Here is a 15,144-nt window from a genome sequence, read left to right as displayed (position 1 = left end):
CGAGGGGCGGCTAGGTTGGCATAGTGGATAGAGCACTGGCCTTGGAGTCAGGAGTACCTGGGTTCAAATCCGGTCTCAGACACTTAATAATGACCTAGCCGTGTGGCCTTGGGCAAGCCACTGAACTCCATTTGCCTTGCAAAAATCTAAAAACACAACAAAAAAAAAGAATGGAGGTTTTCAGATGGCCATTGGTGGAGGTCCACAAAATCCTGGATCTCACAGAATCTCAGGCTTGTAGGTCTGAAGCTGGAAGGGATCTCAAGAGGTCATCTAGCTCAACCCCCTCATAATACAGATGAGGAAATTGAGACTATAAGAGCTTAAGTGAGTTGCCTAAGGTCATATAGGAAGGGATTTGAACTCAAGACCCCAGTTCGCCCTTTTAAAAATATATTGAAGAAATTCATGGTCTAGTTTGGAGGGGAGATATAATGGAAGTTATCGGAATGGAACTAAATTCATTAAAGCCATCAGAAGCCATCTGCATCTGCATTTGTAAACCCTACCATCTCCTCAAGTGTGGTCAGTATTTAATAATAAATGTTTTTCTTTGGGAGGGGGTGCAGCTAGGTGACAAAATGGATAGAGCAACAACTCTGGAGGCAGAAGGACTAGAGTTCAAATTAGGTTTCAGAATCTATTAGCTGTGTGACCCTGGGCAAGTCACCTAACCCCACTTGATTTCCCCTCCCCCACCAAAATAATAGCAAATGCCTTTTTAAAAATTTCTTTTTCTGCAAGGCAATGGGGTTAAGTGGCTTGCCCAAGGCCACACGGCTAGGTCATTATTAAGTGTCTGAGGCCGGATTTGAACCCAGGTACCCCTGACTCCAGGGCCAGTGCTCTATCCACTGTGCTACCCAGCTGCCCCTAACAAATGCCTTTTAACTGATCAATTGATTCATGTTAACCTAGTCCCAGATTCCCAGACATTCCTCATAATGCTATTGAGTCAATTAAGTGTCTGAGGTCGGATTTGAGCCCAGGTGCTCCTGACTCCAGGGCCGGTGCTCTAGCCACTGCGCCACCTAGCCGCCCCCATTTATTTTATTTTTAAGGGAGAAAACTAAAAGAAGTAAATGTCAACGTCTTCTCCTTTTCAGATGGGGTCTCCTTTTCTCTAGTGGGGATGCCATTCACAGGCCCAGTCTTCGACAACTTGGGGCTGTACCCCATCTCTCACTGTATGGATGCCAGAGTCCTGCCAGACTCGACCTATGACAATTGAAAACACTGAATTTAGGAGATCTGCCAGTCTCAGCCTCCCAGGTAAGCCCGGATCACACAGGAGGCCTTCACTCCCAGAGTCCTTTCCTTTTAAGGTCCAGAACTGGAGTTTAAACCCTGTTCAACTTGCTACACAATTGATCCTATAATAAAAAGCCAAACACGATTCTGTAACCTGTGAAGCAGCTCCGGTGCCCTCCAAAGCCAAGGCAGGGGTCCAGCCCTCCAGATTAGGGTCTCGGAGGAAAAGTCGGACAGTACATAAATGAAGGTAATACGAGCCCTGCTCTACTGATCGTGGGACCCCAGACCTGCAGTTAGCCTGGACCTGCAAAGCTTCAATCCACGTTGGCGGAGGGAGCTTTCGCAAAGGGAGAGTCCTTCCCCCAGAAGCCCATAGGAAAGGGTGAAAGATAACAGAAGAGATTTGAGAAAGGAAAGGTCCCTTTTAGAAGGGGATGGATTCATGGGAAGCCTCAGGGAGGAGAGGCCTTGGATTGGGTTTTGAATTCAGCAGGGCTGGGGGTCTGTAGTTGCTAATGGGGGAAATAAAAAATAATTTGCTCAAAATCACACAAGCAATATATTGGACCCCAGAACCTCTGAATCCAGAGTTGATGCTTCTTCCAAATGTTTAAGGCTTTGGGGGTTCAAATCCTTTTATTCCAGCTGTGTGAGCCTGATTAGTCATTTCACAGGATACGTTGAGCACTCTCCTCCTTAGAGGGAAGACCTTGGAGCAGAATGGGGAGTTTTTCTGGGGATCTGTCACAAAGAAAAGTCTGGGGGTTAAGAGAAGGTCAGGGTCACTTGTCCAAAACATAATTTGAACCCAGGTCCAGATCTCCACCCACTTCACTCTCCTGCGTCTCTGGCAGACTTGAATGAGGAGACCCTGAGACAGAATGTCCGGTAGATTCACAGCCATCAGGGGAGTGGAAATAAGCACAGTGTGAATGGACAGAAGGAGAGCCCTTCCGGGAGGTCTTTTTTATCTTGTGACTTTTGGTTAGGGAGAATGAGGGACAGGGACTCCCACAGTGGGGCCATCACCAGGAAGAGACAAATTAAAAGAAAGGATGGATTGGAGGGACTGTCCCTAAGCATGAGAGGCCAAGGCCATGTGGACAGCAAGGGTGGGCCTGATACCCTCACCAAGGGGCTCTCGGATTCCTCAGGAGGGATTCTTTCCACTGTACCCACTACCAAGACCATCTGGCCTTTGAAGGGTCTTCCATTTTCCTTAGGGAGAACCAGAGAGAGGTGGCCTCTACACCCTTGGGTTTAGGCCTAGAAACCTCTTGGGATCCAGGGCAGCTTGCTGAGCCAACAAATTACAGAGCTGCATTGGTGGAGGGGTTTCTTCCCTGGGGTTCCCGATTCCTGGCAGTCTAGACTAAACCTCTACAGAAATGGATGGCCATGAGGCGATAAACGCCCTCCTTCTTGGGGCTGGCCAGATTGCATCTGCCTTGCTCCAGTGGGGGTGGGCTAGCACCAAGCCTGCGCACAATAAGCATTTCATAAGAGCTGGCTGCCTAGCAAGGGACCGTCTGAGGTTCACATCCTGCTGGGGAGAACTAGAAGCGAAAGAAATCCAAAGTCATTTTGGAGCTGGGGGTGGGGAGAGTCACTAACACCTGGGAGGTTCAGGAGCCGGCCCTCACGAGAAGTAACACTTGGACCAAACCTTAGTCTGAAAAGTGGAGGTGACAAGAGAGGGCATGCCTGGCATGAGGAACAGCATGGGCAAAGGCAGGGAGGCAGGAACTCTCGTTTGTTTTCTGTCCCTGATCTAAGCCCCAAGTTCTTCCCCTCCTTCCACAACAACCTCTCTGTCCTTCATTTCCTGGGCTGGTTCTCATGGCCAACACCCTTATACACAATTCTCTTTAACGCCCACCTGGGCTTTTGCGATAGACTGATGGGTCTTTTTATACTCTCCAATTCCTCCTCCATAGCTGGACCAGACTTGGCTTCCTCGGCTACTTGACCCTTGACTCTACTCCAAATCCTGCGATTGCCTCCCGAAGAGTGGTCAGGCCCCCTAGCCTGGCATTCAAGGCCCTCCACACCTCTTTCCTTCATCCCACAGATCCTCCCTCTCCGTATTCCCAACAGACTTGGTCTAACTGCCATCCCCTGGGCTCAGGGCTTGATTTCTCGCCTCCCTGCCTTTGCATTCACGCTGTCTGTCCTGGCCCAACTTCCTTCCTCTCTAGCCCTGGGGGGGCCTAAGGCAAAGGCCACGGCATCCAGGTCTCCCTTGATAATGACCCCTTTCCACGGATGCCATTCTTAATCACAGGGGTTAAGAAGGTCCAGGTAGCAAAACCAAAATGTCGCAAAGCTCCCAGGGTGTGACTTAGGCGACTCGGGCAGAGAGCCTGGCCGCCGAGGACCAGGTCTGGCCCAGACCCTGCAGATGGGCAGCGAGGGAGGCCTAGACCCAAGTCGCCCCCCCATACAAGAACCTGACTTTTCATAGAAATATCTCCCCGGGTCTGCTGAATGGGAGCCCCCCCCCCCAATAGAATGGAAGCTCCATGGAGGCAGGGATTCATTCAATCCATACTAAGTGAGTGTTGAATTTAATTGAATTAAACATTGTCATTAAATTCCTGTCATCCCCGGAGGTGGGAAAGTGAGCCTCAGTGAAGGGAAAGCTGCATTAGCTGGGGAGAGGGATGGGGGGCATTTACTACACCTGGATGGCCATTGGTGATTTATCACTTAAGTGGGAAGTCACTGGATGGGGCCCAGAACCACAGATGCCCCAAATCGGTTGGGGGCGAGGCCACCTCTGCGGGGAGTGAGGAGGGCCTGGACTGAATCTGCCCCCATTTCTGAGGTTTTCAGATTAAACTGAAGTAGGGACAAAGTTGGAGTTCTGCCAAGAGGAGCTAAGAGAGCCGGGGGCCGATTTTCGAGGGGCCCGGGGGCTCTCTGGGGTCCCCAGGAGCAGCAGCTCAATGCCTCTGACCTGTTAGGACTGAATCAAATGAGCCTCTGGTAACTTCAGGGGCTCAGGACGGACCTGGGGTCTGGGGGCACCCTCCAGCTTTAAAGATGTCAAGGTCAAGGAGACAGCCCCACACAGTCAGGCTCATTTCTGGGAGCGGCTTGTTTGTGTGGGGAGCTTCATGTGGGAGGAGGAGGAGGAGGGAGGCATCCGGAGAACAGTGAGGTTTTATCTCTGGTGTGGCCTTGAAGCTGACAGATAATGTGAGGCAACACTGAGGATTTCACCATGCCAGCCACTCCCTGGGGAGATGCCTCCATCCACCAGGATGATGGCAAGCCCTAGGTAGGTGCCCAGGTGCTTCCATCTGGTTCCTGGAAGTCCTATGACCTTAAGCCCTATGGTCCACATGCCCTCCTCTGCACTGGCTGGGCCCCGCCAGCCAAGACCACGGACTCTTGGAGCTGTACCTACACAAGAGACCCTCCCTGACATCTGGGACCTGGAGCCATCCTGCTTTGGCTCACTCCAGAAGTCTGCTCCCTCTTCCCCAGGATACTGATTCACATACTTAATGTTAATACTCAATATTCTCTCTGCTCCTCCCCAAAGTCTTCTCTTATCTACATAAAACACTTCTCATTCTGGGTGGGTGGGTAGAGCCCCATAAGAGAGGCATAGTCCCATCATTACCAGTGAGGTAGGCGTAGCCCTCCTGCTACCCTAAAGGCAGGCATGGCCCCACCACTACCCTCATGGCAGACATGGTGCCACCCCCACTGGTGAGGCAGGCATATCCTTCCACCATCCCCAAGGCAGGCATGGCCCACCGCTTCCCTTCTCTGATCACTGACCTTCCTGGAGAGGTAACCCTAAGTGATCCCACTGCCCATCCCAGCACTGGCCTAGGAGGCCAGCGAACAGCAGGACCGCCCTCACTAGCCCAAAGATTCTGGGGTCCAGGAAGGAAGAAAGGGCCTTCTCCAGAGCCCAAGAAACCCAACCGACTCAGCACCACTCCACCACAAAGCCCACAAGAGGATGCTGCTTCTTCCCGGGACCAAACCACTTCATCCCTCAGGGCCTCAGTAAAAAAAAGGGGGTTACACCTGATGCCAGAGGTAGGTCGGTATCATGATAGCACAGAGCACTGGGCCTGGAGTGAGAAAGATCTGTGTTCCAATCCAGCCCCAAGCACTCACTAGGGAAGTCATCTTGCTTCAGGTTCCTCAACTGGAAAATGGGGGTCACAGCCCCTCCTGCAGGCCTCAGAGTGGCAGCTAAATGCTTATCCTTGTTCTTGTAATTATAAATAGAACAGCTATACTTCCTTCACTCAATCCCAGGGAGCCTGTTTTGTCAGGGGAAGGGCCTGGCTGGGAAGGCCCGGGGCCCACAAACACCTTTTCTACAGTAAACAGGTTATAAATCCGTCCAGGGCAACGTGCTTCCAATTATGAAACCCTTTACTTGTTACGGAATCTGCTGAGTAACCGAGGGCTGGCCGCCTGGCACGGAAGAACTCCTGGGGGGGAAGGAGGGCCTTGGACAGGCACACCTGTGAAACTTCATCTACCCTGGGGCCTGAGAAAGGAGATTGAGATCGCAGGTTTGGAAACCGAGCTCCGGAGGCCAATCCTTGGGCTCCACTGGGCTTTGGGTCTGGGAGAAGGAGTCCATCCCCCCTGCCCCCAGCCCATCTTCTCTAGAGAGAGCTGGGGGCAAAGAGCAAGGAGCCCTAGGGAGCTTGAAGCAGCTGGCACCTGATCTCTGGCCTACGGTGCTACCATCTTGATATTCACCAACAAATGGGAACCCTAGACTTAGCATCCAAGATCTATCGACCTGTCATTTGAAGGAAGAAATAGAGAAATGTGGAAATAGTTATTCAGCCATTTAAATGGGCTGAGACCCCCTGCTCCAAGGCTACAGACATGATGATGGCGATGATGTCTAGGGGAGGGAGTTTCCATACTGGAAGGCCCAGTGTTTGAGGCAGGATTCTGCCAGGTGCCCGGCCACTGAGTCATGAAGTCGGAGTTTGGGGCTGATTGTGCTGTGCCGGCCCCAAGGGGCGTCCTGGGCTGTGGGTCACAGTGTGGGTTCTGGGGAGCTTGGCTCTCAGGGGAATTCCAGGGGCCTGTTTACACTCAACCAACTAAGCAGAGTTTTGCTGCGAAGAAAACTCCCCCTTGCCAAAAGGCTTCCAGGGGGCAAAACTTGGGGGGGGGGGAGATCTTCCCTCAATTGGCTCAGTATGAGTAATGACCCGGGTTGGAGAGAGGAAAAGAAGAGAGTCCCTGCCCTCAGAAGCTCACATTCTACTGCGCTCCCATGGACACCTGCTCCCCCCGAGGAGTCTGTCTGGGCTGGGCTGGGGGGAGAGCCTCTCTCTCTCTCTCTCTTCAGCTTCAGCCAAGTGGCCCAGGGTCACAGACGGGACCCCAGGGGCTGCTACCAGTGTAAGCCCCTCCTTTTAGAGCTGAGGCCCAGAAAACCCCAAGGGCAGGATCCCCACTCCAGACCTTTCTGTCCATTGGGTAGCCACCATAGGCCCACCAGGGGAGCCTTCCCCCAAATTCTCATTGCACAAAGCAGTTGGACATGGGAGGCCTAGGTTCTGATCTTGTCTTTGGGTAGCCCTGGAGGGAAGCCACTTTCTGGGCCTCAGTTTCCTCAGCTGTGAAATAGCAAGGTCTGTTGTCCCAGGGCTCCCCTGGCATTGAACACTTCAAAGAGCTCTATAAAAATCAGGGATTAGTGAGGTTCCCAGCTCTCTGAGAAAGCCAAGCCTCACTTTACCTTTCAACTCTCAGACTTGGAGCACTTAAAAAAAATAGATTATTAGAGCTAGGTTTCATTTCTGGGAGGGCTCTCCCTCCACCGGGACTGACTGGCACCTCCTCGGGCATTCCTCCTCCTAAAGGGAAGCCAGGGGTCCTGAGGGATTAAATTACTAAGAGATGACTCGAACCCAAGCCTCCTGGGTTCAGAGGTCAACTCCAGATCAGTCACTAATGCTTAGTTAATTCAGTTCTGCATGTCCAGCGATCTCAGAACCCAGTGGATGCCCTCGGGCCTGGTCAGCCCTGCCTCAGGAGAGGGGGCTTTGTCATCCAGTGTCACATCTCACTGTCCAAAGGCAACTTGAGCCACTGGAAGCTCTCTGGGCCTGAGGCCAGCAGCTGGAGGAGAATCTCTAAATGCAGGGGCCTCCCCCAGCTCAGTGGCCATGGCCAAATCACGGTCATTCTCTATGAAGCACTTGCTGTACAGCAGGCTATGGAGACAGACAGGATGAGGGGCTGGGTATCTATGAAGCATCTGCTGTATACCAGGCTCTGAGGATGGGAAAGAAGGGGGCTGAGCATCTATGAAGCACTTGCTATATACCAGGCTCTGAGGATAGATAGGATGAGACTTCTATCTGCAATTTCATTCCTAAAGGAAACTTCTGTCCTGAGTTTTCTCTGAAAATTACCTATTTGGTTCCAGTCCTGAGAAATTCCAAGCTTTGTCCCAGGTCACATAGACAATATGTGGCTGGAGCCAGCCTTGAACCCAGTGGACCCATTGGCCCCCATCCTCACTGAGGCCTCCAGTTGTGGCATGATCCATCCTTTATTCTTACAATGCTGTGTAGGCAGCCAGGCCTTCCAGGAGCCACCTCTGGACACTGTATCTGCAGGGGGCTCCTGCCTTCTTCACCACCACCTTTGGACTCCTTCCTCTCAAAGCTCAGCCCAGGTACCACTTCCTCCAGAAGACTTCCCTGACTCCTCTGACCCAACTCCAACTCTAATTGGTCTCTTTACCATGCTTCATTATTCATCTTCCATCTATGGAAGAATTGGACTTGGTCTCAGATACTTCCTAATGTATGTCCCTGGGCAAGTCACATCACCCTGTCTTCCTCAGAGCAGATGATTTGCCATTTCCTTCTCCAGCTCACTTTACAGATCAAGAAACTGAGGCAAACAAGGTGAAGTGACTTGTCAAAGGTCACTTAGTGTCTGAGGCTTCATTTGAACTCTGGAAGATGAGTCTTCCTTCCTTCCTTCCAGGCTTGGAGCTCTAACCAGTGCACTACCTTCAAAGTACATTGCACCCCTTAAAACACTATATAAATGCTAGCTGGTGGATATTGTCAGCTTCTCATCCTCTTTGAGGGCAGGGAGGGTCTCACTTTTGTATCCATATTCCCCACATAGTGGGGCCAGAACTAAATAAATCCTGAAGGGGATAAGAGAAAGCAGGGAAGGCTTCCCAGAGAAGGTGAAAGATTCTGAGAGACCAAAGAAGAGTTCCTTCCACATAAGAGACATGGTTTGTATAGACGCCCATGGGCCAGAGGTGCAGGATTCTGGGCAAGAGCTAGGCCAGCACAATTGGAATATGATGGACTGGAAGACCAGGTGGAGGCTGCTGGCAGAGGGTCTAAATAGCATGTCAGGGGGTTGGCATTTAACCTAGGGGTGATAGGGAGCCACAGAAGTTTTTTGAGCAGGGCAGTAACTGTCTTCCAAAGGACAAGTTTGACTAATTTCAGCATCTGTGCAGATGATGGATGATCAAGGGGGAGATAGGAGGGTCCAACAAACAGTCCAGGCAAGAGGTGAAAAAGGGCAGTGGCAATGTGAGTGAGACAGCAGGGTACTTCCAATGGGACTGTGTGGGCAGACCAGGAAGACGGTGAGACAGAAAGGGCAGGGATGACTGTAATCCATCCAAGGAGGTTGGGGTTAGATTAGCATAGGGGTGAATCATTACCCACTTGGAGACAATCCTCTCTTTAGGTGAGGGTGGAGAAGCTTGTCCAACAACAGCAAGCCCACAGAGAGTTAAATCAGCCCAGAACTTTTCCCTTCATTTGCATAAGACTGCAATTCAACCAAAACAACATCGAAGGAACAGATCTGTTGACTGATACTAATCTCTAACCTCCAAGTTTCAGGGGAAGCAAACCCTTTAAAGGCTTTTGGATCACTCCTGGTGGTCAAGCTGGGTGAAAGAAAAAAGCAAGCTCTGCTCTTGGCTTTTCCTGCCCATCTGGCTCCCTGTTTACAGTGCCCAGGCTGGGGGTCCAGGCCACTTTGCTGCTTCAGAATCTATCTCAGGGTAAATCACTTAACCCCATTGCCTTGCAAAAAACAAAAACAACAACAAAAAAAGAGTAGAGTCCACCCAGAGCATGGAGGGCTGGGAGGAGAGCAGACTGAAAAGAACTCATAGACAAAAGGAAACCTGTTTGGCCCATGGAGATGAGATAGTTGGGGCCTTTCCTTTTCGTGCACTAATGAGGGTTGGGCACCACCCTTAGGAGGGTGAGCTATTATTAGGACTGTTCTGGAATGGTTGTTAGCACACCACGGTGGAGGGGCCCACTGCCCCTGGACTAGGTCCTGGCCTAGGGCGCTTACCCTCACTGCAATACCGGTTGGTCCAGGCTGGTGTGATCAGCATAAGGTTTTTATGAGGAGGGGAAAAGCACTCTAAGATTTCCTTTTCCCCACACGCTCAGGGTGTTCTAGAGTAGAATCTGGAAGGGACCTTGGAAGCCATCTCCTCCAAGCCCTCTCATTTTATCTAGTGGGAAAATGAGGCCACACAGGTGGGAAGAGTCAGTGGCAGGATTCAAACCTAGGTCATGGAGCCATAAATTCTAGATGGGAGGGATGTCAGAGACCAGCCACGTTCTCTTTGGGGTACTAAGGGAGAGTCTGAAGGCTTGGCTTCCTGTCCTGTGCCAAACCTTCCTGTGCCTCATTTTCCCCCCTCTGTAAACTGCCTGCCATGCAGGGTGTTTGTTTCTGACAACATTTTAGTCTGGTAGGAAGATTAAAGCACCCAGTTGGAAGATGCTTTGGAGAGATCAAATTAGGAAGCCAGCAGGAGGGGGAACTGTCCCCTAGCAGAGCTGCCCCCGAGTCGGGAATCATCCCTCCCCATTCCTTCCCTGCCTGAGCCTTGCCCCCCCCCCCCCCAATCGCTTCTCATTGTCCGCCTCCGTGCCCACCCCGCTGCAGAGCTGTTCCCGAACCCTGTCTACACTGTCCAGGTCTAGCAGCAAGGGGAGCCAGAGTGGGAAGCCTCTCCACCCGCATTTAGGCTGCGCTGCCAAGTGACCTTGGGCTAGTCCCCTTCACCTCGTCTCCGAAGATAAGGGGAGACTGCCCTTAGATGCACTCGAAGGTCCCGGATCCCCTCCAGGCCCCGGGAATGCCGGGGTGCGGCCTCGCCGGGAGTTACCTCCTCCAAGGTGCCTCCCGACGCTGGAGCAGCCGTCGGGGACCTCTCCTCTTCAGCTTCGGGGTCCTTGTCCTCAGCCGGGGGCGGCCCGCCGCCGCCGCCACTGCCGCCGTCGGGGTCTCCGGGGTCCGCCTCTCCGCCCGCCTCGGTCGGGGCGGGGGTCCCCAACAGTCTCGGGGGCCCGTCGGCACCCCCCGTCGCAGCCACGCGCTGCACCAGCCAGGCGTCCACGTTCGTGTGGCGCACGAAGGGGACCCCCAGGGCGCGCACCTCCCGCAGCAGCCGCTGCCCCTCGGGCAGCGAGGCTGGGTCCGAGTCCAAGCGCTTGGGGCGCAGCTGGCCCCGGGCCCCGACGGTGCCTGCTCGGAAGGGGGGCAGCGCCCAGGGGTCCCGGAGCAGGGGCGGCGGGGGGAGCAGCGGGCAGAGATCCAGGTCCACGCGGAGCCCCGCCAGGCTCAGCAGGACCACCAGGTGCGCGAGGCCCCCGCAGCCCTGCGCCCATGACCGCTTGGGGAACATCCTCCTCGCGCCCCGACGGCTCCGGGACAGCAGGGAGCCCGGGGGGAGAGAACGCCCGGGGTGCGGGGTCCGGCGGGACCCCGAGAATGCCCGCAGCCGGCCGCTCCGCGAGGCCAGAGGAGAGGACGGCCGGGAGAACGAGGAGGAGGAGGAGGAGGAGGAGGAGGAGGAGGATGCGGGAGGAGGAGATGCGGGAGGAGGAGCCCCAGACAGCCGCTGGCCGCCCCGCCCCGCCCCGTCCAGCCTCCCTCCCCTCCCTCCGTCCCGGGGGCCCCGCCCGTCCAGCCTCCCTCCCTCCCCCTCGGAAGCCCCTCCCCATCAGCCCCCCTCTCTCCACCTCCCCCCACCCCCAGCCTTCCGCAGGCTCCGCCCGGGCCGAGCTCCCCCCACCTCGGAGCCAGCGCCCCGCCCCGTCGGACCCCAGCCTGAGAGCCCCGCGCCCCCCGCCTCCCACCCGGCGCCCCCCTCAGAGGACCCCCTCTGGGCACCGGGCCTGCCCACTCGTGGGCTGGGGCTTCTGGATGGCTTCGGGGTTTTCCCGGCGCCAGAAGTGACTCGGGCGAAGAGAGCCTAAGCTGAACCTGAGCTGGGGGTTTCCGAAGAGCCGGGGGGGGGGGGGGGGGGGGCCTTTTGACCTTGGTTACACTTGTTGCAACCCAGGAGGCTGCTGGGGGCGGGGGGGGGACTTGAACTTGGGGCCAGAAAGGGAAGAGAGCCCCATCGCCCCAGCCCCGCCACCAGCGGGTCCTTGGGCCTCAGTTTCCCCCTCTGGCCAATGGCCACAAGAATACCTCTAGTCCTCCATTTGCAGGATTCTTGCGGATTTGCCAACCTCACCACCACCTATGAAAGGCCGGGCAGTTACCATTTGAATGATGGCACTCGTCCCCTTCTCAGGCCCGGTGCAAAGACGGGGGTTGAACAGCAGCCAAATGTCTCCAAATGACCGTCCGGCAGAACTGGGGGCAGGTAGAGACCGCAGGAGCTGCCCAGACACATCAATAACGGGGAAAGCTGACTCCCCTGGGTGGCTGCAGCCTTATTTCCCATCAGTGTGTCCCCCTCCCCCCAGCTGCTCTCTGTGGCCGTGAGACTGGCCTCCTCCCTGTTCTCTGACCTTGGTGCTCCTCTCCCATCTCCCTTCCTTGCCTGAAATGGACTTCATTCTTCTCTACCTTCTGGGAAACCTCTTCAAGGTTCTTGGGGGTGTCCCTCCCAGAAAGCCCTCCTCGGCGACTGCGGGGTCCCTCCCTCCTCCACAAAGATACGAATACTAGAAAAAATAGATTTTCTGGGGGTTCCTGAGGCTTAGAGGCGGCTTGGAGAGAGAGAGAGAGAGAGAGAGAGAGAGAGAGAGAGAGAGAGAGAGAGAGAGAGAGAGAGATGGCTTCAAAGCTAGGAAGATCTCAGTTCAAATCGCACTTGAGCACGCCTTAATTCTCTGTCCCAGACCAGGGAGGTCAAACTCCAATAGACACAAGGGCCCGTAAAGAGCCCTTCAGTCCACATATTGTCTCAGTTTAAAAATGGAACATTATCTGTTTTATTGTATTTTTATAGATTTTGTTCAGCTTAATCTGGCTGTAGCCCCATTCCCATTCGGTCCTAATTCTTTTAAGACTATAAACTTCATAGAAAGTGCAACGACCTAGGCTGGTGGATGGAATTTCTTCACTGAAGTTTCCTACCCCAGTGGAGTCATGGCCCAGTCTCTATCCCTACTATGCGCAAGGGCTGATGAAGGCCAGCTACTGTGAATACGCTGCTATGACAGCCTAATGACTGGTTTGTCCACCCAAAGGAGACAGTGGAGGATGTTTGCTACCCTTGAAGCGGCTGTTTGTCTTAACCCTTTGGATATCAAGTCCTGACTTGCAGGCCTGTGACTGTGCCAAGGCTGCTCCTGGAGACCTGCCACAAGCCTGGGGACAGTGGCCCTCCCCCAGTGTTCTCCCCCAAAGGGCCAACACCTTGGCACACCTCTTTTAAAAAGCTACTGCCTTTTGTTCTCTGGGGACATTAACCACTAGAAATATTTATTGTCAGCATCCCTTTGATCCAAAAAAGCAGGGTAAGAGGAGAGGGGGAGAGCTGTCTTTGGAGGCAGCAAGATCTGGGTTCAAATTTTGCTTGAGTAGGACTGCGGTTGTTTTGGGTGTATTGCATGGGTTTTATTATCTTCAAGCCAAGAAATGGCAATATACTTCACTGTTGCTTGTAATGGTAGTATCACTTCTGTGTTATAATGGAAGGTTTTTTGGTGATGCATGAAACTTGCATTTTTTGAATTCTTTTAACATATAAAAACATACAGTATGGACTAGTGTTGGGGTAATGCCTGTTTTCACTTGTAAATAGTTTTAAGTATCTACACATTACCCCACCCTGGAAAAGTCTCTTACCTCTCTGCTTGCCTCAACTTCCTCATCTGTAAAGGAGAGATAATAACAGGACATACCTTACAGGATTGTAATAAAGGCCAAATGATATATGTCTATTATAACCTTCAGGCACTATGCCAATGTTAGCTGTCATTAGTTGGTTGGTTCTTGTCCTTCATTACTGAAGAAGACACTTGCCACTCACTTACTATGTGGCACACATAATTGGCCTCGCATCCAGGACCATCTCCAGTCGCCTTGATTCACATCTGGTCACTTGACCCAGAGGACTCTGAAGGAGAAAGTGAAGCTGGTGACTTAGCACAGCATCCCCTCACTCCAATCCAATTCACATGTGTGTCATGGCTCCACCTTCCTGATATATTTATAAGTCTTAATGACTTTTCCTCCCTCTCTTTTCAATTCTTTGTTTTAGGAGGTAGTCTGGTCAGCCACAGTTGAACACATCATAACTTGTCTCTTAGATAGTGATGTCATTTTGGTCTTCTTTGATGACAAAAACCAACCAACTAATAACGTCTAACAGACATTGATTTAGTGCCTGAAGTCAGCAGATTCATCTTCCTGAGTTCAAATCCAGCCTCAGACACTTAACTAGACCCTGGGAGGCAAGGCACTTCACCCTGTTTATCTCCATTTCTTTATCTGTCAAATGAGCTGGAGAAGGAAATGGTCTTCTCTGAGAATGAAGGACAAACATCAATATATATTTTCTATGTATATTCATCTATATATGTATATATATTAGAAGATAAAGTCTCTCCTGAGTCAGGTACATCCATCCTTCCACTCCCTTTTTAGCTTCCTCTTATGTGTCCATTAGATTGTAAGCATCTTGAAGGTAGGAACTGTCTTTAAGTTTTTTGTATCCTGTCTTAGCAGGTATATAGTAGGTGCTTAATAAATGATTGTTGACAATTGACCTGGGTTCAGGTCATTCCATGCTGGGATGGAAGACAGGGATGGTCTCATCTACATCTTTGTACCTTTGTACCAGCCCAGTTCCTGCTTTACAGAAGACTATTAAGGCATGTTTGTTGCCGGCTTGCTTGGATAACCATGGACAATTAATCCAAGCTACAGAGGAGTCGACAGTCTACATTAGTCAAAGATGTTTCCACATCAAGGGTTCCTTTCTCCATTGGGAGGTCCAGATCCCTTCCCTCCAACTCCCTGCCCTCTCTTCTTCCAAACTGGCAGACCCTGTTAAGCCTCCAAGGCATTAGAATCACCAGATCATATTCCACAGTGTGATAAAAAGGCCAAAGGCCAAAGGCCCAAGACATACTTACTGTATCTGTAAATCGGAAAACAAATCTGTTTGAACCAGGGAGTGCCTGCAGTCCGTGGCGAAACCCCCGAAGGTACATGATTGCATTTTTGGAGTCACAGCTACAGGGCATGAGACATTTGTCCAAGGGGCTGTGAAAGGAGAAAATTTCCAAATGACCCGATGTCAACAGGGTTTTCGTTCTTGTTCTCATCTCTATCTAGTATTCCTTTCAAATCTTAAGGTTTACACCTTACTCCCCTCCCTGCTCCAGCCAAAGTCCCTTTCTGGCTATTGCCCTCATAAAATGATGTCTTATCTTCTCTGTGATGCCCTCTGTCCTCTCACCCTGCTCTGGCAATCCCTGGCTTCATGTCCCTCCTCTCTGCGTCCTCTCCACTCACAGCTCGTGCCCTAGTGTGGGGGCCAGCCTTGGGCCCGGGCTTACACTGTAACCACTCGAATTTTACTTTGACTACTTGGAAACCTAGTTGTATCCTCTGAAGTCACAA

At 52.4% G+C, this 15,144-nt stretch overlaps 1 protein-coding gene and 1 long non-coding RNA gene across 2 annotated transcripts in view; both read right to left on the bottom strand.

Moving 5' to 3' along the window:
* NFE2L3 (NFE2 like bZIP transcription factor 3) overlaps window positions 1-11,184 on the bottom strand; it is a 29,570-nt gene extending 18,386 nt beyond the window's left edge. The window contains exon 1 of the mRNA XM_074195510.1: window positions 10,442-11,184. Coding sequence (XP_074051611.1) covers window positions 10,442-10,960 — 519 coding nt within the window. The 5' untranslated portion in view covers window positions 10,961-11,184. The remainder of the gene's footprint in view (window positions 1-10,441) is intronic.
* Window positions 11,185-11,397: 213 nt separating this feature from the next.
* Window positions 11,398-14,875, bottom strand: LOC141493625 (uncharacterized). Its single transcript, XR_012470261.1, has 3 exons — window positions 14,655-14,875; window positions 13,363-13,388; window positions 11,398-11,945 (listed from the first exon to the last, which is right to left on the bottom strand). It is a non-coding gene; the product is annotated as an uncharacterized LOC141493625 (long non-coding RNA).
* Window positions 14,876-15,144: the final 269 nt, after the last annotated feature.

This window comes from Macrotis lagotis, chromosome 7, assembly GCF_037893015.1.
Source record: "Macrotis lagotis isolate mMagLag1 chromosome 7, bilby.v1.9.chrom.fasta, whole genome shotgun sequence".
NCBI classification, from domain to species: domain Eukaryota; kingdom Metazoa; phylum Chordata; class Mammalia; order Peramelemorphia; family Peramelidae; genus Macrotis; species Macrotis lagotis.
This window is presented reverse-complemented; position numbering and strand designations above follow the sequence as displayed.